We start from the raw sequence: 23,210 nt of genomic DNA on the forward strand, positions 1-23,210 counted from the left end.
ATATTTAAAGATATCTAAAAATTGAAATCTAGGATATCTAGAAAACCTGGGTAATTTATGGTCTAAAAGGTCTTTTCTACGAGCCAGGGACACGAGATTCAAGAAATTTACCATTTAAGAAACTGAGAGTCTTAGAGCCAGAGACGAAAATAACGTAGAATTTAAGAAGTCTAGAACCCCAGATAAATCGAGATTGCAGTTTTCAGGAAAGCAGAGAGAACGATGATGCTCCTCGAGACTACTTTTAGCAAGCGCACCGATGCAATAACTTTCGTTACATTTTTGCGGAGATAATTGTACCTCCGAACTATCCCGGCGGTTGTTCACGTCGGACGGGATCGTTTAAGAGTCGACAATACACTGTTGAAAAGGATGGTGGCTTTTCACAGGCAGACGTCGACCAGACCACGATATAAGTACCTCTTAGGCAGCAAAACTTTGTACTTGGGATAATAGCGCGTCTGAATAATGAGATAGATAAGTGACGTAATTTGTCATTCGTGGGAATAATCGGCTAGCCCGGCGAACGAAAGAACTTGCTGTTGAGGAAAGAACTCTTGCGCGATTTGCGAAAAGAAAAGGCGGACGTTTTGTGTGCTGCGCGGATGAATATTACGGTAGAAATTATTTCATAATTTCGTTGAGAAAACATTCATGATGGAATGTAAGTAGAAGAAAAATAACAGGGGTGCGGGAAGCCTGTAGAAACGTCTTATCGATGTTTAAAGATCAGATTCTTTTCGCAAACTTTGTAATTCAATGTTGATGTTATAATTTAAAAACAATCATTGTTTTGCAATCATCAAGAATGAGAAAAATTATTTATAGCGGAAGAGAGAGAAAGAGAGAGAAAGAGAGAGAGAGAGAGAGAGAGAGAGAGAGAGAGAGAGAAACGTACAGCAAAAGTATCGAGAATAATCAAAGGAGTTGCAGAGGCCTTTGTAAAATATAACGGGGACGGCTAAACAGATCTTACATAAGCGATGCTGATCCTACTATTTTATTTTTCTTATGTCCTCTGCTCGACTGCTCTATCTTAACAATCGGAGAGACATCAAATCACTTCATTCTCTAATATCGATATTGTAACAATAAAAATATTATTTAAGTAACATATGTCAACATAAGGAGCGATCGTGACGCAGGAAGCTGCGTGGCGGCTTTCTGTGCCAGGGATCTAAGTTCAAATCCACCTCAGAACAATATAACTCGATATAACAATATAAGTCGATTTTAATCTAGAAGCGATTGACACCTCTCGGAGGGCCACTGACGAGAGTATTTCTGTCAAACATCTAATTAAGAAAGGATGAGCAGTCTCAACCTAATTGATTCAACAGAATTGGAATTATAACAAACTGAACAGCAACTTCCGTTGATTTATCATTATATATGATGAAAGAAACGTTTCTTTTAAAGAAGCGTTTGTAAAAGGCTCATGTGATAAATCTATTATAAACTTATAATTTCCATCCTTCCATATATTATGGATTAAGGATACCTGAAAGTATCTTTTAAGGAAGCGTTTGTAGAAGGCAGTCCCTTGATTGAAAAAAATATTTTCTGATAAAGCCTAGTGTCTGATACCAGGGCTGAATAGTCTCTTAAAGCTTAGGTCCTGACACCAGGGCTGAATAGTCTCTTAAAGCCTAGGTCCTGACACCAGGGCTGAACAGTCTCATAAAGCCTAGTGTCTAAAAACAGAGGCTGAAACTGCTACATATAAAATCTTAGAACTCAGCGGAGAGTCACAGAGGAACTTTTAGATCTAGGTGACGTAGGGCTTTTCGTGAGACCACCCGTATCATAACGATTATGTCAACACAAAATGACAATTTATTAATACAATATTAATAACAATATTATTTTATATATTTATATATATATATTTATATTTTTCGAATTATATAATTTAAAGATTATGTGACGTGCATATTACGTAGTGGCAGAAATATATTGAATATATCACATAACATTAATAATATTTCGTAATTGAACTAAATTTTAAAAGTTAATAAAATTAATATAATACATAATATAAATCTATGCCTCAATAATTCCTGTTAATATTCTGGATTTAACAAATAGTGTTTTCGCTTTAAATCTTGTGTCATTTAAATTTCGTTGTAAAACGTGAAATTATCCACGTAATGAGCTGATATTTCGAGATTCGCCGCACGCAAGTTTGCTTTTTACGCTGTTAAATATCGGCTGTGGAGGTAGACCCGAATTAACTTCTCGCGTCGCCTTTTATAGAATTTCCGATACCTAAATATGGATGCCGGCGTAACGATTCCAGGAAAGCCACCTAAATGCGCTTGGCGCGATTTCAATTTCAAAGCGGGGAAAGCTCTTTAAAGCGGTATGCCGATTCCACGCGATTAAGTTATCAAGAGACAATTCTTGCCTGTATTACTCCAGGGAAATACTTTATGCTATTGGTTTCACCTTATTAAAAGAAAATTTCCCTTTATTAATTTTGTTAAAAATTCCATCGAAATTTTTGATCACGCGAATGTATTACACCAAACACGCCCTATAGAATTAATAATTATCATTGAATCAATTATATACTTATTTAATGATAATTAAAATATTAATTTTATCCTTTTAATATTAAAATTTAGTAAATGTGGAATAATATTATAATATAGATATCTTTGGAAAATTACTATAATTTTGGAATAATATAATATAATCCGTAAATTAAAACATCGACAGATATCGTAAGATATTTTTCGCTATAAAATTATAATTATGTTCTTGTTCGCGATAGCGATCGCGTTTTTATAAATTGCAATCCTCAAATGATATAACACTCGTCAGAATAAAACAAGACTTTCATCGTAACGATAGAAATACTCCTCTATTGTAATCACCAGTACAAAGAAGCCATGCTACTCTTATCGCGTGTCTTTTTTAAACTGCCATCACGTAAGCCTGAATAATACTTCCTTTTCGCCTAGTGGACGACGATCTGCACGCACGAAAAATCCTTTTTATTGTGGCAGGGAGTTGCATGTCTACAAGCCTACGGGCGCGTACACGTTCTCCAGTATTGCTGATTATCGCGCGGCCATTACTTATTCTCTTTCTCTCTCTCTCTCTCTCTCTCTCTCTCTCTCTCTCTCTCTTTCCCTCCCACCTTTTTTTACTCGTTCTTATATGTGTTTCGAAAAAACAAACGCGACACCTTTATAGAGTCGTTGAGTAGCGTCGAGTAAAATTCGTATCGCGAAAGAGGGGTGTACCCGCGATTAAAAACAATCGCAACAAAATATCCGACTGACATAACTTTTTCCCTAGCACGATTTCGGAATGTGATTTCATGTGGCCCAGACCTCCCGACATATATCACGGTACAGCATTAAGATGTTAAATATAAATTACTTTCGGGTATTCAAAAGACAAAAATAAATCACTGTGCAGAAATAAATGTAAGATTTTTATGTAATATCCAACCATTATTATGTTTCATTAATTCCTATATAGTTCTTCGTTACCAACAAATTTAAAAGAATTAATTATCTACATTATCATTATCAGCAAAAAAAGATGCAAACAATTTCACACGCATTTATTAAAATTTTGTTCATGTAAATGATTTGATGGAACAAAGAGCGAAAAACGAAAGAATTCGTAAATAATTTAAATTAAAGATTCGAAAGAATCTCTTATTAAATGGAAAAATAAAAAGAAAACTATATGGAGAATGCCAGTAAGCAGTAAAGATTTACACTTTTCTAATTCCAAGCCTACACTGTGTCCACATACCATGCGTTTCGTGTTGACGGTTACGCATGCCTATATGCAAGGTATGGAAACAATTTCATGGATTTTGGTGAAGAATGTGGATAGACATGCGTATGACTGCAAACACGATTAGGATGCACACGTAATTATTATTGTCGCGCATTATGGAATGCGTTCTCACTTTAACATTTTTAGTCAGCCGTATATAAATCACTATATTCGGTTGCTATGCGTAAAAACAATCGCAGTCGGATTGTGACTAACGTTAAATTCTTTAGTTATTTCGTTCGTCATGATGCAAAATATGCAGGGAAAAAAGGTTATTCAATTAATTTTATCAGTCAAAAGATAATATTTCAGGCAACACGGATTTTTTCATTCGTTCGTTAATTGTCTCGCAGTGCAACGATATTATTTACGTTCGTGTGCTGTTTGAATAATATGGCGTTTTCAAAATTGTGTTACAAGATTTCTTTTCTTTCTCATGCATAAACTTGATGTATTTTATTTTTGTCAGCGCGGATAAAGAACGAAAGTAATTTGACACAAAATATGCAAAGATTAATAATTCGTCGCGAGTGTGAGGTCTTTGCAGAATATGCAACACAAATAGATATACTGCCGCGACATTCTAAAACAGCTTTAAAAAATATCGCACATTTTTATTTTCTCTTTCCTCCGTCTGCGAGGATACCATGAGGAAGTAATGACAATGTACATTAATAAAAATCTTCGTACGCGAAACGTCTGAATAAAGAAAGAGGTAAGAGAACCAGAAAAGCGTACCTTCTAAATTTATTTCGCTGTGTCGCTTTTATAGCGATGCGGCATGCATGGCGCTGTCACTATCTAATATAAATATTCAAAGCCACGTGTGTTTTCCCACTCTTCGTGAAAATGTCCCTCTCATCATTTTTACGAATCTTTCGTGCTTCCTCTCGCCTCGTTTTCATCATTCGTCAACCGACCGAAAGACCACGTTTTTCTTTTCACACATTGTTGGAACGTATTTGCTTGTATTACTCGCACGCGGTTTTTTTTCTTCTCTCGTGCCGTATCCCGGCAAGCGTTTCTTTCGCCAACCGGCTGACCAAGCGAGTGTGCATCCACTTTTCCTTTTCTGACGTGGCTCTAACGCGGCGCATTGATGAAAATCTCACTTCAGACACCGCGCACCGTGCCTTAACGAGCAGTAGACTGGAAAATGCATGACGCTATTTTTGCGCACGTACCGCATCTTCCACGTATTTCCATATTTCCGCCGCCGAGCTTTCTCTTGCGCTTCCAGCAACTTCCTCTTTCTCTCGCCGCTAATGACTCGCACGATGGCCGTACGTGTATATATATACAAGCATGCACGCGTGAGTTCGGAATAAACGAGCGATTCTTGTTGCACTTGAAGATGACTCCATCGCGTAATGCTGAGAATTTTAATTAGAAGTGCACTTTCGTCACGTTTACATATAACAGGTGTCCGTTAAAAGCTTCGATACGCATACATATCCGTATTCTCTCTTTCCCCTTTGATTCGCAATTTTTTGTCTCTGAAAAGTTTCATTGACTAACTAAATTCCAAGTGCCGTTTGCGAATATGTATATGACTATATCGTTATACATCAGATTTATTTTAAAAGTGATAAAAATGCGACTGATTCAAAATAACTTTGGACGTTAGCTTCTCCAAAGTAGTGTCCTAGTTTCCCCAAAAATTTAAAATACGGCGAGTCATGAATATTTAACATTTCAAGTAGATAAAAAAAAAACGTTAGCCCGTGACTTATTTTGGCTTCAACTTTTTGTACATGACATTTTCGCTTTCGTATTTTCGCTTCTCCGTTTCCGCTTGGAAATTCGATGTTTGATGTGCACACAGGCATATGCGCAAACGGGTAAACCGGCAAGACGGTTTCGCGCGCTAAAAAGGATTTCTCTCAAGACGAATATATATCCGCCTACCACACCGCGCGGGCAAGTTATTTTTCCTGGAGAAGTAAACGGGAGAGAATAAAATTTTTAGCCGCGGGTTTTTTATTTCGCCCTCTATCTGCAAGTGTTTTCCGGGATTATCCGCGACGTACATGCCGACATATCTTTACGTGGGCTCTCTTATTTTCTACCGGTCTTCTTTCGAATGTCGGTACATTCATCACACGTGAAGAATTATCTACCTTAGCGCAATTTACTCAGTGCGTCCTATTATTAGTGTACATTTTTAGAGGTAAGTAAGCCAAATATCTTCGTAGAAAAATATTGCATGCTTCGCCGATGTAATTCTCGGAGAGAGATAATTTTGCAAGAAGTCTACGGCCTGAACCAAAGTAAAGAATTTACATATTAACATTTTAAAATAATCGAGAATGTCAGAGAATTAAAAAATGTAATAATCTTTTTACTAAATTACAAATGGCACAATTTTTTATATCTCTTAATGTATGTACATGAATATTGATTAACCTCATTTTTATTCGCAATTTGTAAAACCTTAATTGAAATTAAATATTTACATATCATCATCTTTCTTCTCGTTCGACTATCTCCTTTTTAGTAACGTGAATTCAAGTCTGCTGTAACTGTGGCTATAAATGCATTCATTACGCTATAATGGCGATGAATACGTTAAATTAAAGTAATTACATGCACGCCAAACGATTGATATCAAGGTAAAAAAAAAAAATAGGCAGATATTTCGATCTCAGGCAGTAATGCATCAGAACACGAAATGAAATAATATGCGTAATTTGCACTCTACCTCGGCATAATTGGTAAGGAAGTAATTATTAGAAGACTACTCGCGATATCGCTTCTCTTAGATGAGATTAATACTTTATGAACGTAATGCGCCCTAATGCGACCTGTACCGCGAAATGTAAATTCAAGCGTTAACTTTTCGAGCGCCTCATTCAAATTTCACCTGCGATTAACGTTAAGGAGCTTTTAACGTTAAGAGCACTGCGCTTCCTCGCGCGAGGAAATATCTTTTCTATCTGACTTTTTCCAATTTTCCACGATGTATATAAATGCGTAAAAGCATTCGAAAAAGAAAATAAACACGACATGAAAAATTATTGCAAATTCATATCATTACAAATTATTGTAATTATGTTATAATCGATAGGACGGTATTATTCATATCTCTATTGGACGCTGAAAAAGGCATTCTCACGGACTTCCATGCCAATTGAAAGCGAAAGCTTTATTCACTTCACCCGATATAAGCGGCATTCCATAATTCCGCAAAATTTGAAAAGCTCCCTTTATGAACCGCGGTCGTGCCATTATATAACGCCCCAATTCAATATATAGAAAGGGCATCTTGCTAGCATTTTTTAACGAACGCAACGCGCTTAGGAATTTATCAAGTTTCGTGTCTGCGCGCTTATCATGCCGCTCACGTGATGAAATATATCTTCTATCTTATCTAACTCTCGTGTACGTGTTCATTATTATTGGTATTTCCCCTCTTTCTTGCACAACGAAGAAATGATGTCGATAATAGTGACGATTAAACTAACTTGTAATTCTACTTACATAATTCAATATAATCGTACATTTGATGTTCAAACCTCATTTTAACGCAGCTTATGCAATTGTTATCTTCACACATATCTTGAATAATTTAATAAGAAAAACATGTCGGACATATTAATGTGCGTCCAATTTGCTCTCTCTCGCAAATAATAGGCATTTAATAAGTAAATATATAAATGTTTGTATTTATACTATGATTTCAAGTTGTTTTTATATATGTTTAAAATAAGAGAAACATGCTGCGAGATATGTTCTTATTTCAAGAAGAGAAAAGATTCTTATTCTTCGCTTACCTTTATCGAGCGACCTGGCCAAAAGGATTGTCGGCAGAATCAAGAAGACCATGTACCACGAGAGCCGGTCCCGCATCCTCGCGAGGTTCCAAGTCCTCCTGAAAGAGAAACATTCGGTTAATACTGCAGCCTTCGACTAACGACACTCTACGCCCGCCATTACCACACAAATACGCGTACGACGTATCCGGAGCGAGAAAGTTTGTTCGCACGCGGAGAGAACTTCGTTTATCATGCACCGAAAAGTCGGCCGTCAACGTGAATAACACGGAGGAAACTCGACGGGGAAAATAAGATTTTCATGTCTCTGCTGATGTGCATATGGAAACGTACACGTAGTCTAACCTGAGAATAAATTTTGCCTGGCGTAACATTGACGTGCTCGTCGAATTTACCGAGTTTTTGTCATTGAGCCCATTTTGTGATGAAGAGCCGAAACCGTTCTTCCGGTTACAATAATCCGTAATATAATTCGTAATATAAGTCAATCTCTCTTTTTATCTCTCTCTCTCTCTCTACATCTTTCTTCAACTTTTAACATTATATTTAATAATCACAGTCAAACCTTAATAACTCGAATCTCAAGGGATCAGAAAAACTGTTCGAATTATAGAGTTTTTGACTTATCGAAATTCGAGTAAAAGAGGGTTAACATATAATTACTTACGGAGGTTTTGTACAAGAGTTTATAATTTTCCGATTATAATGGCTTCACACAAACAGTGAATTATTTATTGCATACATATGATAAATGTAACCATAAAACAAAATACCAGGCTATTACTCACGGTTACACATAGCTACAACTTCGAATTGTATAGAGGTAGCGACAATGAAAGTTCGACTTATAGAGGTGAACTTCCACTTGTAGAAGTCTGGCTACTTTAAATTCAAGTTACAGAGGTAAAATATACATCTAAATGACTGGACAAATAATTCGAGTTAAAGTAGGTTTTATTTCGATTTATAGAGGTTTTCCGTAGCGGAGCGGAAGGGAATGAACAAAATTTTCATGTAGATTTTCATGTAAAATTTTCTTGTAGAGGCTTTCGAGTTGTAGAGGTTCGAGTTATCGAGGTTCCACTGTATTTTAATGGATAATATATCCGTTTATATATTTTATATATTTATAAAATTATTATAAAATTAATAAGTTATGCAAAATGGAAATTTGAGAAAAAATAATATTTGATATTAAATAACTTTGATTACATTAATTAAAATTTGCAAGAAATAATCGTAACGCAAAAATAACGTTTATAATCGGCTGATATCTGAGAGGCGGATACAAATAAAGTGCTAAATTAAAAGTACCGATGTAATATTTCATATTTCCGGAATACGTGGACGGATTGCAGTAACGCGTACGCGAGATATACTCGTGTTTAACTCATTGAAAGTTGGCGTTGCACAAAAAATACATGCGCATGATGTTTGCTCTGGCACATGCAACGCAGCGGCTTGCTTGCAGTTGTTCGGTGCGACGCATCAGATCTCTGGACGGGCGCGATACCGCACGCTTTTCGAAGCGCAAAACCATTTCGGAGCGACGCGGGGTGTCCGCCAGCGAGAAAGCTCGACGCCGCGCCGCGCTGCGCTGCTACGAACGATAAATTTACGCTGTCACATCGCTCCGAACGCGGCGAAAATGAGGGATCGCCGTGAGAAAAGTACGGAACGGAAAATTGCTGACGCTACGCCGCTAATTCCGCGTAGTTCGCAACGGCAAAGTATGTCGTTGACACCTCGATTTTCGCGACGAACTCCTGGCAGCGACGTCCAACGAGGAACGGTAATTCAAAATTATTCTGATCGATAGACGTCGCGCAAGTTTTCTTCAACGTGGACACTGGAACTTCAAGTAAGACTACAGTTGCTCGTTTTCAATGTCGAAACTTTCAAACAGCGCCGATGCTTCTCAATTGTGTTTGGAAATTAAAGAGCTGTAGTGAATTCATATAGTGAGTTCAGAGACGCAAATAGACTAAACTTCTTCGTTCTTCGTTCTAGAATTTCACATAAAATTCGACGTTTTAACAACATTTTAAAGAACATTTAATGTTGAAATTTTATTACCTTCCTTTGCAAAAATATGTTCGCGAAAAACAAAGATTTCTTTGCAAGAAAAAACTCGAAAGATTTTAAAGCTGCATTAAAGAAAAAATCGATTAAACTCTAATTTTAAATTTACAAATAGAAAAGAAATAAAGGTACTGTCTTAAATTAAACTAAAAAATACTGAAAAATTATAAATTGTAAAAATATCTGGGACTCGATTTTCTAACTAATTGTAAGAGAAACGTATGCGCAAATTCAGAAATCAAAGTTACAAGCGCTTACACTTGAAAACCTCCATACACGTATACGTAGATTTTCCAATGTAAACGTTCGTAACTCTCAGTTTACGCATATGTTTCTCTTACAATTAGTTAGAGAATCGAGCTCTTGAAAATTGTACAACTTACAATTGTAATTTATAATATCATTACTTAGCAACAAGTTGATGATGCACAAGTATTATTTGTGCCGTCATTTTCTCTCGAATTTGCGATATGAATGTGTATAGCTGGACATCCAAAAACCATACTATTAAACTATACTATAATTTTCAGCGCAAATTACATTTCACTTTCAAGCGTATCTTTAAAGTTCGAAACAAAGAAGAAGGCAAGACTAATGGACGACAGGAGCGTTAACGAGTCCAGATTGCGTAAGACGTTGCTCCTTCGAGAAAATTAACAGCTTGATGCATTATATTCCATAAGAAACGAACGAGTTAAGCTCGCGTTAGCTCGCGTAACACTCTTATCAGTAGAAGAATTGCGTAACACGCGCAATTACACGGTCTGCACGTGCTGATTAAATACACGAGAGATTTGCGGAGTCTAAGGAAAACGCGTTTCTTTCTTATCGTTAACTGATTCCGGCTGATTCCGGACTCTCAGTTAATTGGACTGTTATATACAGCCTCGTCTGTACCGAGAGTGCCATACGGCAACACAAAAAGAGAAGCATGAAATAACTCCGACGAAATCTCACGAGTGAATTGGATCGCTGTGAAAGAATCGTGCGTATTGACACATGTTTATGCTGTTCTCTGCTCGATGTAATCTGAGCGAGTTATAATTAATGCTCAATCAAACATGACTTCGTTAGTCGTGTTTGCCGTTGCTATAGCGTGACGAATGATAGCAGCAAACGAATAAAATATTTACATCTTCCGTGATTTGTACGACGCGATATATAATAAAGCAAGTTAAATTTCATACAAAAAAAAAACAAACGCAAATATAGAAACGTAAATTACACAACCTTTAAATGACGTTTGCATCTTTTTTCGTACAATTTTCAATTTTAACTAAAATATATATATCCAGAGTTTATCTAATATTTATCCGTGCAATTTTTCCATGATTTTTGTTTGAAAATATCAGACGTTGTGTTTACATCAGTTTTATGAAAAAACTTTAAATAGACTCGCCCGAAATTTCGATTTCGAAACAATCAGCATCAGCTTCGGTAGCAATTATTATTTGTATTAAATCCACTGGATTTAAATAAAATAAACTACAAAAATATGGCTGACAGCGTTAATGGAAAGCATTCTTTATTTTCCTCACCCATCTATCTAGAACAGGAGATTATTATATAATGACAAAACTGATCACTCAATTATTGTAAATACGCAGCATTTATCTGGCTATGCTATATTTAACGACTACTACATTTAATAAATGCTGTGTTTGATTTAACGATTATTTTACTATGTTAAGAATTTAATATGTAAATTATTTTGTGGCATAAAGTCTAGAGTGCAAAATAAGGAAATTAATGTTAAATTAGATCGAATTGCAACGGAACAGATTGTATAACAAAATAAATTTACGATGTTATTAACATAAATATTAATAATCGTGAAAGCTATTAAAATATTTATTAATTACGTAAAAAAATACATCGGTTAGCTGGGCAGATTATTAACTGGGCATTTAATTGAATATTTATACATTGTATGTTTAATTTTTAATACATTTAATTGAATACTGGACGTTATTACATAAATATTAAATTCTAACATAAACATATTAAAAATTCATAAATTACATGAAAAAGTATCTTTCAGTCAGACAGATGAATTGTCACATTTAATCAGACTATGAAATTCTTTATTTCTTAATAAAGTTTTGTGATTTTATAATATATAATCGGGAAAAATTAAGAAGTATTAGTAATGTAAGCATATAAATAATAATTTTATTCCAGCTTATAATTTCCGTGATTCTTCGAAGTTTTTAGATTTTGAGATTCACTCTTGCTGAAAGACGCACTCTTGCTGACGCACATTAAAATCCCGTTTTACCAACATACGTTTTTATTAAAAGCCGTAATTGCAATAAAACCGCTATTTATCCGGGTAATCGCATTGCGTGCATTACAAATGCCGGACGAGTTTTATTTGGCGTGCGGAAATTTGCTTTCCGTTCTCAACGAATAAAAGTTTAAAATAGTCCGCTATTCCTCTTTTTTGCCGATAGATTTCGCTCGACACGATAAGCGAATAAATTGTTATTCCACACAATTAAATTCTCCATTAAATTCTCCGGAGAACACGAAGGCCATGAACGTTGATGTTCCGGCGATGCACCGAAAGTTTCGACGTTTCGAATTTCAGCTGATTTCAACGTCGCCTAGTCCTAGATTTTCGCCACAGAAATCCTACTTAACGTCAGTTCGGATCGTTGACACGCTTATTTTTTCGGAATTATCTTTGCGCCCGCACGGGAAATTCGTCTGACGCGACGGACGATTTTACTCGCGCTTTAGCGAGCTCGCTTTCAATTTAAACTCGAGCTTCGGAAAAAGTTTCACGAGAGCTAACCCCGCGTCGGTAGGTATTCACTGGAGGTCGCACACCGTGGAAAAGTTCGCGGGCTTTTGCCGCGCGGCGAGAGTGCCTCGCGCGCGCGACCTGAACGAGCCAGAAATTATTGTGCTCGCTCCTAAATGCTCCCCCGAGTGAAATCTTGTTTAATGGAATAATAGATTACGGTTTGGAGTATTAACGCTACGTCAATATTAGCGAACGTAACTAACGCCCGTTTGTTGACGCGTGGATTCGAGCCTCAATGATAATTCGCGCGATTTGCGCCTGATTCTTGCGGCGAGTGGACACGACCGCTGCGTTTAATCTTGCTGGTGTTTGTCGAGCAATCGCGAGCCAATTGACGGATGCATATCGGCCGCGGAATATCTCTGGCATTCGCTACAATCGTCAAAGACAATAAGCTCGAAGTATTACTGTAAATCTGAAATATTATACTTACATATTGACATACTATATGACATGTAAGCTGAGATTTGCAAATACGTACACAGATTCGGATTGTGCGTGCGCAAAGTTTACGAAAATACTCGATAGAAAAGTAAAAATAGTCAGAACAGCAATAGCCTCCTCATCGAAGCTCAAAAAATTGATGAGAATAAAATATTTTCTATGCGGTTAGTAATTAATGTATTTCTTCTAGTTTCTGTCTGAATAAATGTTAAAATATTTCTGATGACCACCGGTGTGTACTGCGAGGCGTTACGGCATGGATTGCAGACAGTCGCGAGAAATACCCACTGTAACTTTTAATTAATTAAGAGATAAGTCGAAAGTGAACTCCGGGCAAGCGTGAAGCGCGAGGGAGGTATTCGTAACAGCGTAGAATTTATTGTCAGAGTTAGAGAGAATTCTGGTCGTACTACTTATTTATCGAGCTGGTGCTTTATGTACTTTTGTTAGTTGAACCTCCCCCCCCCCCTCACCGTTCCGTTACGAAAGTTTTTCGGATCGCAACTTCTTCTCCCAGGGCGCGGCGATAATCATTGATGCGTTTTCGTGTGGCAAAAGTAAATTCTTTGCGAATTATCGTTCTGTAAATATCCGAAGGCGGCGACCTGTTACAAGCATTACGTGTGTCGCAAAGTGTTTTCGAGCCGCCGCGCACCGTAAAGCACTCGCCCATCGACACGCTAATGGCATTCCCTTTTTATATCCGGCAAATGTTTACTCCCAAAGCCTCCCGGTTGGCCATCGCACTAATGGAGGCAGCAAATTCTCGCTAGGCAAGATCTCTCTCTCTCTCTCTCTTTGACCCGTCCCCATCTTACATCAAGGGTCAGACAAGCGGCACGGAGTTTGATTTCCACGCGCTGTAGCGTTAGACAGATTTTCTAAAATCACATCCACGGTTTCCAGCCGTTGTGTCATGTGCTCGTGTCGATGACCGGCTTAACGTTGTTTCGACGCTCACAAACGTTGCTCTTTAATTTCATTTCGACGTACAAAAGGAAACTTGGCACGCGCCGCTTGTTCCATTTTCAACAGTTCTGCAAATCAGACAGATTCGGCCATCCGCTTTTACCCTCGCAGCAAACTTTTCCGCTTGGGAGTTTGCATCAATTATACGCTTTTGTTCCACTAAAGTACTTTAAAGCCTCTCACTTGCTACACAGTTCGAGTATTTTATTTGAATATATATTTCCTGTCTCTTTTTAAACCTTGTCTTTTTGCAGTTTATATTTAAACAATAGTTACACGTATTAAAATAGAATAGAATTTTTGTTATATTAAAAAAAAATAGCTTTAATATTTTCGCGATTGATAAGTTATGGTTGTAATTTTTAATAGCTTATTAAAGAGAAACTTTTTAGTTTAAACAATTTAATCTCTTAAATAAAGATATAATTCGTAATACTAACTTCAAACTAACTTTAAACTCGTGCTTTTAATGAAAATAAATGAAAACAAATATAATATGAGCAAAAATCGTACTATGTTGATTAAAAATATTCTACGTCATTTTAGATTATTCAATTTCAAGTAGTTTAAGAAGAAATCAAAGTTTAAAAAAGTGCACTAAGTGATAAATCATATAAATGACAGACATTAATAATACAAATCTATATTTCAAGGAGTTGAAAATTTTCATTTTCGCAGGGAAACTTTCGTGTTCAATAACTCGTGTCCCGTATTTGAGGACTTTTTAATCAAGAAACTTTTCAAAGGGCTTTTAATCAGTTCCTGAGGGCGCTTGCTTTGGTAAGCTTTTCTGGCAAAAACAAGAAAACAATCTACAACTTCCTTGCCTTTCTGCTTCTAATCCAACGAGCATTGATCGTTAATACTTATGCTTTTATTTACTTTTAATCCGAGACCCTTTAATTTTTCTTTAAACTGTTTAAACATTCTAGAGAATTTACTGTAATATAAAGCAATTAATATTATATAAACTTTATGTATACTATTAGTTGCAGGAAATAACACTAGAGCTGTATATATAAATACAATAATTTTTATTATTATATTTACTCTTAGACTTTCGTAAATGTATATAAAAGTGGCAAACACATTTTCTCACACTTTAGTATATATTGTATTTTAATTGTCGTTTCTTTAATATTAACTGAAAAAATCAAGAATTTCATAAAATATTTCTATCAAATAGCCATAAATTATGAGAATCAGACTTTCGCATAATTTCACCAAAAAAAAGCTTAAAAAATTACGACCTCGGATAAGAAATCTCCGTTTGAGCAGTTAAAGCTATATCGTATTGCAGAGAATACTCGAGCGTTAAAGATTTCTTGTGCAGATGAGTTAAAAGATTACCAAAATGGAAGGCAATGTCCGTTTGTTGGCGTTTCATCCCGCGGGTAACGAAGGTGTGTTTCTCGTTAAGAGAAAAACGAGCTTTGGCCGAGATTGTCGGAACGGCGTCATTATTTCGTTGCTGTCTTCTCTCCAACCGCGGTGGAAATGAAAAGATCTCCAAGATAATTTCGCGCGCGTCCCGAATCTCGCGGCACGTATTTACTTGCGCCGTATATACGTCGGTAATTCTAGCGGCGGTAATGCGCATTAATTCGTGAAAACGCATCTTTCGGTAAAAGACAGATATTACAGGTGAGATCTGTAGAAGATAGCGAGTCTATAGCGACTCATGTCGGCTTCGTGCAAAGTTCAACAAAAGGCGGCAGAGAAGCTGAACAAGTATAGCTCACTACTTGACTCGCCCTTCTACTGGCTTCGCGCATTCGCGGCGGCACGGCGAGTTTACGCGAAGCCCAGCAGGGAAGCAAGTCAAATAACAAGTTGTGTGTTTTCAACAAAACGTAACAAGAAAAGTATGCAGGTAACTTATAACTTGACTTGTTTCCGTGCCGCTTTTCGTCGCGTATTTATGCTTTGTAACGGCCGAGACGTAATGAAATATCAGAATGAGAAGAAAATAGGAATGCAACATGTTACTATAATGTATAAGATGAGAAGCACAAAAAGTAATTAATCGCGAAATGAGTGGTTCTCTGTTTTATCCTCGAATCGTATAGTGTCACTTCTCACTCAACAATTGTCAGATTGAACTAGACCCATATGGAAGCACCCCTACAGCAATTAATTGGCACAATATTGGTCAAATATTAACTTATGTCCCAATGCATGCCAATGTTTATCCATCAGTCATCACCAATGTATCGCCAATGAATCGTGCTACTAGGATTCTATGTGGGTCTAGTTCAATCTGACAATTGTTGAGTAACGAATGGAATCGCAACAATTTTACTATTCCGCGGTTTTCTATTTCGTGAAATCTTGAGATACGGATCTTGAGATTTGTTTTCGGTCGCGACAAATTTATGTACTTTCGCAACAGACCGATATATTTCCGTTTCGCAAAACTTTCGCGCCGGCAGCGAACATTCATCAAACCCGTCGGCATGACAATAAGAAATTTTTTTAGAAAAGAAAATTATTTATTTCTAACTTCTACTTCTCTTGCTCTCGATATGTCCGCAAATACATATACGGCTATAAATTTGACAGTCAGAGTTTCTCTTATCACGAAGAGAGATAAATGTTTCTTTTATGTCATCTTTAAATAGAGAGATCTTATATTGGCTTTATTCATTTAAAATTGTATATCTATCTATTCGTGTCTTGTTCATTCTGTTTGGTCTATCTATTTTTACGTTACCAGATTTATTAAAATAAAAATTTACTAAAGCTTATTTTTCGATACATATTCAATACAATTTTCAAATCACTAATCTTAAGCTTTTATATAAAATAAATCACATAGAGAATAAATAATTATTCATGACATGTTATCCACTAATGTATACCTTCTTGAGAATTGTGTTTTTACAATCGTTATTATATTTTATCTTACTATTTTATTATGTCGCGGTTCTAACAATAAGAGGGAAAAGGCGAAATGCCGCGCGGCGCTCGAGAGGAATGAGATAGGAAGAACAGAAGTAATCTTATCCCCAACTTTAATCCCACTCAGAATTGTAGCTAATTATACTAATTTTAGAAAGGGCACGTTGCATAGAAACGGCAGGGATACGACCGATGCGAGAGCGAGAAAGTTGCCGGGGCAGCGGAGGAGGAAGAGCGAGAGGGGGGAAGCAAAAGGCAGACTTGCTGGAGGCAGATCGAAATGCCTCTTTGACTAGCTTGCGGCTCGAAGTTAAGCTTGGAAAAGTCTCTTAATCGTGCTCATCGGGGGATTGAATAACGGCGTAGAAAGTTTCTCAAACGTGCGCGAGCCAAAGGCTGCTTCTTCAGTTGTGGTGACGACGCGTGAAAGTATAATTATTCCCAGTAAATAGCGACAGATCGCTAATCGGAAAGCGCAACAAATCATTCTGAAAAGAAAAGTTCCAAGCGTGTGAAACATTGTTTGTATCGTCATAATTAATAAGATAATCTTTGCAACATTAAGGCATAATAAATTTAAATAATTATTTAATAAGTGTAGAGTGACAATCGGGAAATTGTTATGATAGCTGTTATTTTGTAATGAAAAGACAGAATGAAGAAAATTCAATATTATTCTTCAGAAGAATACTCGTTATTTTTAGCATATAATGCTAATAAAATGTACACATAACGTATACAAGTATACGTATATATTTTCTATTGTTTTTAGATATGCTTTCATTTAGATACGCGCGACACGCTTGAATTCATTGCACATCTGTATAAAGTTATTGTTAAACACGACGTAAATTTTATGACTACATCAATTTCGGAAGAAACATAAAAATTATAGATTACATGCAAAGAGACCTTTTTTCGCATATCTTTTTCGTAATCGGAAGAATATTGTCCACGAAGAGGTACACAAAGGCACCGAGAAACAATTAATTAAAATCGTATTATTGCCGTACGAACAAGCATAAGACGACTGGCAGAATGCGACTAATAGATGTCGATCTAAAAATACGAGGGAACCTTGGGAAATCCGAGAAGGTAACGAAATATTTTTCCTGTCCCTTCCATCCCCGGGGATCGTTATTCCACAATTTCCGCGGAATACCCTCTTCCTTTGCCTCCGGTCTCTGTTCTCTTTCTATCTTTTGTATTCGATTCAAGGCGACCTCAATCTCGCGGGCGGATCGGTCTTACAGCCATCGCACCGGGCGGCCGAGCTCTAAGAAATTATTCTCTATTACGATAATGAGTGGCGCGCAGGAGAAACACAAGAGAGGGAAGAGAGGGGGGGGGGAGACAGAAAGAGGAGCTGAAAGAAAGTTGGAAACTAAAGAGAGCGTCTCTGATTCAGATCGCAGTCGAACGGATAATCGCGAAATTAAAGACCAATAGCGCGTGGCGCTTTAACATCTCGCCCGTCGAAGCGAGATCTTACAAATGATCGACGATTCCCTCGAGATAACGTCAAATTTCCTTCTTTTTTTTTTTTAGGATTCAACAACGCGGTACAACGTAGTTAAAAAGGGACGTTTGAAGGAGAAATTAATGTCGCTAAAAAAGGTGACATTAATGAAATTAAAATAAAAAGAATGCACGGATATTGCAATATATTTAACATATTCCCGTCCGCGCCAACTATTTAGGAATTCAGCACTTTTGTTAAATTTACGCCACAGAATTTAATTTCTTACCGAGAAATATGGATGGTATGCCGATATGGAGCACATTAAAAGTTAGGTAAAACCCTTCGTATTCATTTCCATGAATTTTTTAGCTCCCGTTCATCCTTGTCATAACTCCTAATTATTGCAGCGGAGAAGTTTCGGACACGCTAAATGCCAGAGAAATATCGTTTCATATAGCCTCGGGAAAGTTGAAAATTTATCAGGATTCATATCTAAATTACTAAATTCATAATATATTATTATCGTAATTTAATCACGCATTAATTTAGTGAATTTATAGTCGTATCAGTAATAAATGTAATTTCAGTTTCTTCATCGCGCTTGTATGATATTTATATAATATTGTACAAAAATATACTGGTTAATAATATCATTAGAAGATAATGGACTCGGTGAGCTGCAAATGGGGAATTGGAGTGACAAAATGGCAGTGTAAGAACGAGGGAGATCCTCTCGGAGGGGAAAAACCTTCCCACGTTCCTTACTCTATACCTTACTTCCTTCCTGGCGTCGATTACGCCCTTCCGCCGTTACGTCGTTCCGATGAACGCCGACGCCCACCATTTATTTAATTAATTCCATACGATATCCTTCCCTTCGTCCTTCGATAGAACGAAAAAAAGTGACTTATACCCATCATCGTAGGTACGAGGATGGAATTCATGAGCGAGGTGAGTTTTGGTGCCCTGGTTATCCTTACTCGTTAACCCTCCAATGGAAAGGAACGATTTAGCATGCAGGGTCCGGCGAAGTATCATCTGAACAACATTTAACTTCCACACATGGAAATGCTTTAATTAAATTCGTTATTTAATCAAAACACTTCGTAATGGCTGAATTTAATTAACAGTCGCGAACTATATATGTATATTGAATTAATAAAATTTTAATTTATATCGTATAATTTCTAGATTGTTATTAAATATTAACGTATCACTTTAAAGCATTCTGCGTTCAGCTATACTTACAAATAGTAAAGTTGAAAAGATTTATATACAAAAATCTATATATAAAGCGTACAAGTTTTGCGTAGTAATCTTCATCGATAGAAAAATCTGAGACTAATTTTTGCTCAGCAAAATTTAATAAAGTATTACTTACTTGTATACATATGATGATGTAAAGGTGTCGCATTTCTTTCGCTACTTCATAATTTCTAACATTAAATATCTTAAAGACTAAGTTTCAAATTACAAATTTTTTCTAAAATTAAACAAAGACTAAAGTTTTTATTATCTACTCACATATCTCTTTCTCTTATTGAGATTCAGTGCGCAAGGCAGTGCGCACTATAGGTTTTAATTGTTTGTAATTTAAAAAATGCTGCTTATATCTTAGCATATAAGATAAGATTCTAAATTGCATAAAAAATTTTATATAAAATTTATATTTAACAAAAAACAGGAATTTCAATAAAATTTTTCAATAATTTAACGCGATCCTTTACTAGCTTGCTGTACTGATATAATGAGCTAATTAATTATTCAAATAATACAGTAAACTAGGTGAAAAAACAGATTACTAAAAATCAATTAAAGTGACGACATGCGTCTGAAGACAAGGCTCTTGTTCTACTTTCGCTCGAAAAAATTATCGGTTTACCGAGAAAAGCTGAACTATTTATACATCTCTTCTTAGAATAGTGCATTATGGAAGTCACTGAATCTTCAAAAATTACGCAATTTTCAAGTAATAAAACCGTTTTCTACATCGCGCCTTTTCAAGATAGCTGCCGAAACAGCAGATTTTGCAACAATTTCCAGGGATAAAGGGATAACGGGCGGAGTGTTTATCACGCTCTCAGAGATGCACACCTGTGCCTACATCTGCGCGATAGGGGCGCGACGTTGTCCCGGTAGAATTAACGCGACGATCAAAGGGTTAAACTAATCTTGAACCCGTTGTACGGTAGCGTTACGGCGTTTTGCCACCCGCGCCGGTTGGATGGCTCGAGCTCTGACAGTCCCCGATAAATGCTACGCGTGCTCGCCTGCAGGAAGCAAGTGATTTCTCGACAAAGAAATGGTTTTTCACAGAGGCACAACCGCCCGCGTTGCACGCCATATGTTCAATATAATTCGCATCCGGAAACGTAGCGCACTAACATCGCGGATGTAACGTTTTAACCGAACTCGCTCTCGGTAATGCACGCTTTAGCAATCGCGTAACTGGTATGCAGATAAATACGTACGGACGTAGCTGATCAAATTTGGCAATTTCATTAAAACAGTTTCGTCCCCGCATGCGCCCGGTGCGCGTTGACACATTCGTAAAACAATACAGCGAAATCCAGGGCATGCGAGATCGATGAAGGGGCGACCAATTATCACGAGGGGTTTGCGCGAGTTTCGTGACGTGTAAGTTTCGGCTTCAACGCTCGTTTGTCTGAAAATTTAGTTACTATACGACCAAATACATAATTGTAAAGTAAAATTTCGAGCAAAATTTATTAGTCAATCGAGTTAGAATTTCTCTAGATTTTACAACTATATTATATTATATGTTATATATATTAAATTTTATTATAAATTAATAATTCGCAACTTATTCAAGTATTAAATTTGTACTTCTTTATGTCAATGTGTACGAATAATTTATAAATTTACGTATTTAATTACTTATAATTTTTTATTTTTTCTTCTTTACGTATTTTGTTTATGTCCGGTGCCTTCCATTTAGCGACACAAGTCGACACAAGCATTATTCTGTCTTTTTTCAACATTCAATGACAACAAAGAAAGACAGAATGATGCTCGTGTCGCTAAATAGAAGACACTCATCATCATCGCCGATATTTACGTGTGCATGTGTGCATGTATGAACGTTATTACTGGTGTTTAACGTTGGCCCTGATTTACAATGTTTATCTTAGAAAATTGGGGTCGACAGTTTGGAATTTCTTGCGACACGAGCTCCACGTAATTTCGTAACACGAAAGCAATATGAATAGCTGATAAGATACTTGCATTCATTTTCTATCAAATTTCCATAAATGACCCAAATACCGTATCTTTTGGTATGTTACACGTATATATACATAGGCATAATCGCCATACCAGCGCTCCAAAGAGACGAGTGCCATGCCAGTGCATACGGTATGCCTGCTATGTAATAATGCAGTCGATAATACGCATAAAAACGTAATTTCAGGCTCGAGTAATTCGATATATCGTCAAACGTATCAATGAAAATTTCTCTTGAAATCTGACTAATCTCTGCAAATCTTATCTCAATGTATTCGTGATAGAAAAAGACGAATTTTGCATTTTTTTTTATTCCTCAACATTGTATTTTTGTTTGGTTTGATAAAAAATTTTAAATTTGAAGATATTATTCATGATATAATTTACATGTTACAAAAGAAGAGAATTTTATTTTTAATTATTTCATGCAATTTTAATTAAGATTTATTTCCAATTTGTAAATTTAAATTTTTGTACAGCGTATAATTAATATAGAAAGTACAATTGTACCATCGATCGTAGAATGTATTGACGGCATTAATAACACTGTAAAATTTTTTATATAAGATTCTCTCTGTTATATCATTCAAAGAAAAACGGAATGTGCAAATAAGTACAAACCTTTCATTCATTTTACTTATTTGCTCATTTATTATTGCATGTGTGGATGCACAAAAATGTATAAATCCTACGTAAATCGATACAATTTTTTTCGGTAAATACACGTCATATGTAGCGCCCTTAACAAACTTTAGCAGAGTGCATTCTGTTTCCACGTAGAAATTCCAAACGTAACTTCCGCAAGTCGAACACTGGTGAATGGAATGATGATTCGCGGAATGAGTACTCGGCGCGTGATACGCACTGTTGCATTCCACTTACATCAAGTGCATCTGCAGGTTCAAGGCATTACGCTGAGAATTACAATGCGGGCGGGTTTATAAAGCTGCCTGACTTCTCGACATGCAAATTGTCTGCGTTCTATATTACAGGGCAAGATCCCATCTATTGCAATCATTTAAATGATAGGCCAGATTGCATAATAGGGGAATTAAGCGCATGTGAAATCAGCAAGAACAGGATGTAAAAAATTTACATAAAGACGAACATATAAAGACGCACGAACGCTCTCCAAACCATTTAAAAATAAACTTCTCACTAAAAATAAGACTCTATTACACCAGATTATATTTATAAAAAAAAAGGAGCATTGTAGGAGAGAGCCAATATGAAAAGATGTTATATAATTGAATATATCATATTCAGTTTATCAATAAAAGCAAGATAAAACCTCTCGAGAATAATATACGAGAATAATAAAGAATAATAAAGAATAAAATTAAATCAAAGGATCAAAAGAAGATTTTGAATTTCCACGTTTCAAAGAAATAAATTTCTCTATTCAATTTGAATCGCTACGTTATTTCTACAAAAACATGCACACACGTGCGCGCGCGCACACGTATACGGAGTCGCATAATAGATTTATTCTATTAAGCCAATTCTGGTTTACAGGTCTGTATCACCTGAGCGCTTTGCACATCCGACTATTTATCAGAGTGTGCATATGCGCAGACGCTGAGAACGCGCGACGAACGTTAAGCGGAACAATCGGATTGACGGAAATGGAAGGACCGCGCCTATACCAGAGCGATTCCGCTGCAAATCCTTCCAGCGGCGCAACGCAGCGGGCGCGTATATCGCGGTCGGAAAAATCTATCACTTC

At 36.4% G+C, this 23,210-nt stretch overlaps 1 protein-coding gene across 5 annotated transcripts in view; it reads right to left on the reverse strand.

Annotated features, from left to right (window-relative positions):
• LOC105459175 (hemicentin-2) overlaps positions 1-23,210 on the reverse strand; it is a 261,045-nt gene that overhangs the window by 121,794 nt on the left and 116,041 nt on the right. For all 5 annotated transcript variants that reach the window (XM_011704973.1, XM_011704972.1, XM_011704976.1 and 2 more), the window contains one exon: positions 7,575-7,672. In XM_011704973.1, coding sequence (XP_011703275.1) covers positions 7,575-7,650 — 76 coding nt within the window. In that variant the 5' untranslated portion in view covers positions 7,651-7,672. The remainder of the gene's footprint in view (positions 1-7,574; positions 7,673-23,210) is intronic.

Source organism: Wasmannia auropunctata, unplaced genomic scaffold (genome assembly GCF_000956235.1).
Source record: "Wasmannia auropunctata unplaced genomic scaffold, wasmannia.A_1.0 LD334204.1, whole genome shotgun sequence".
Lineage (NCBI taxonomy): Eukaryota > Metazoa > Arthropoda > Insecta > Hymenoptera > Formicidae > Wasmannia > Wasmannia auropunctata.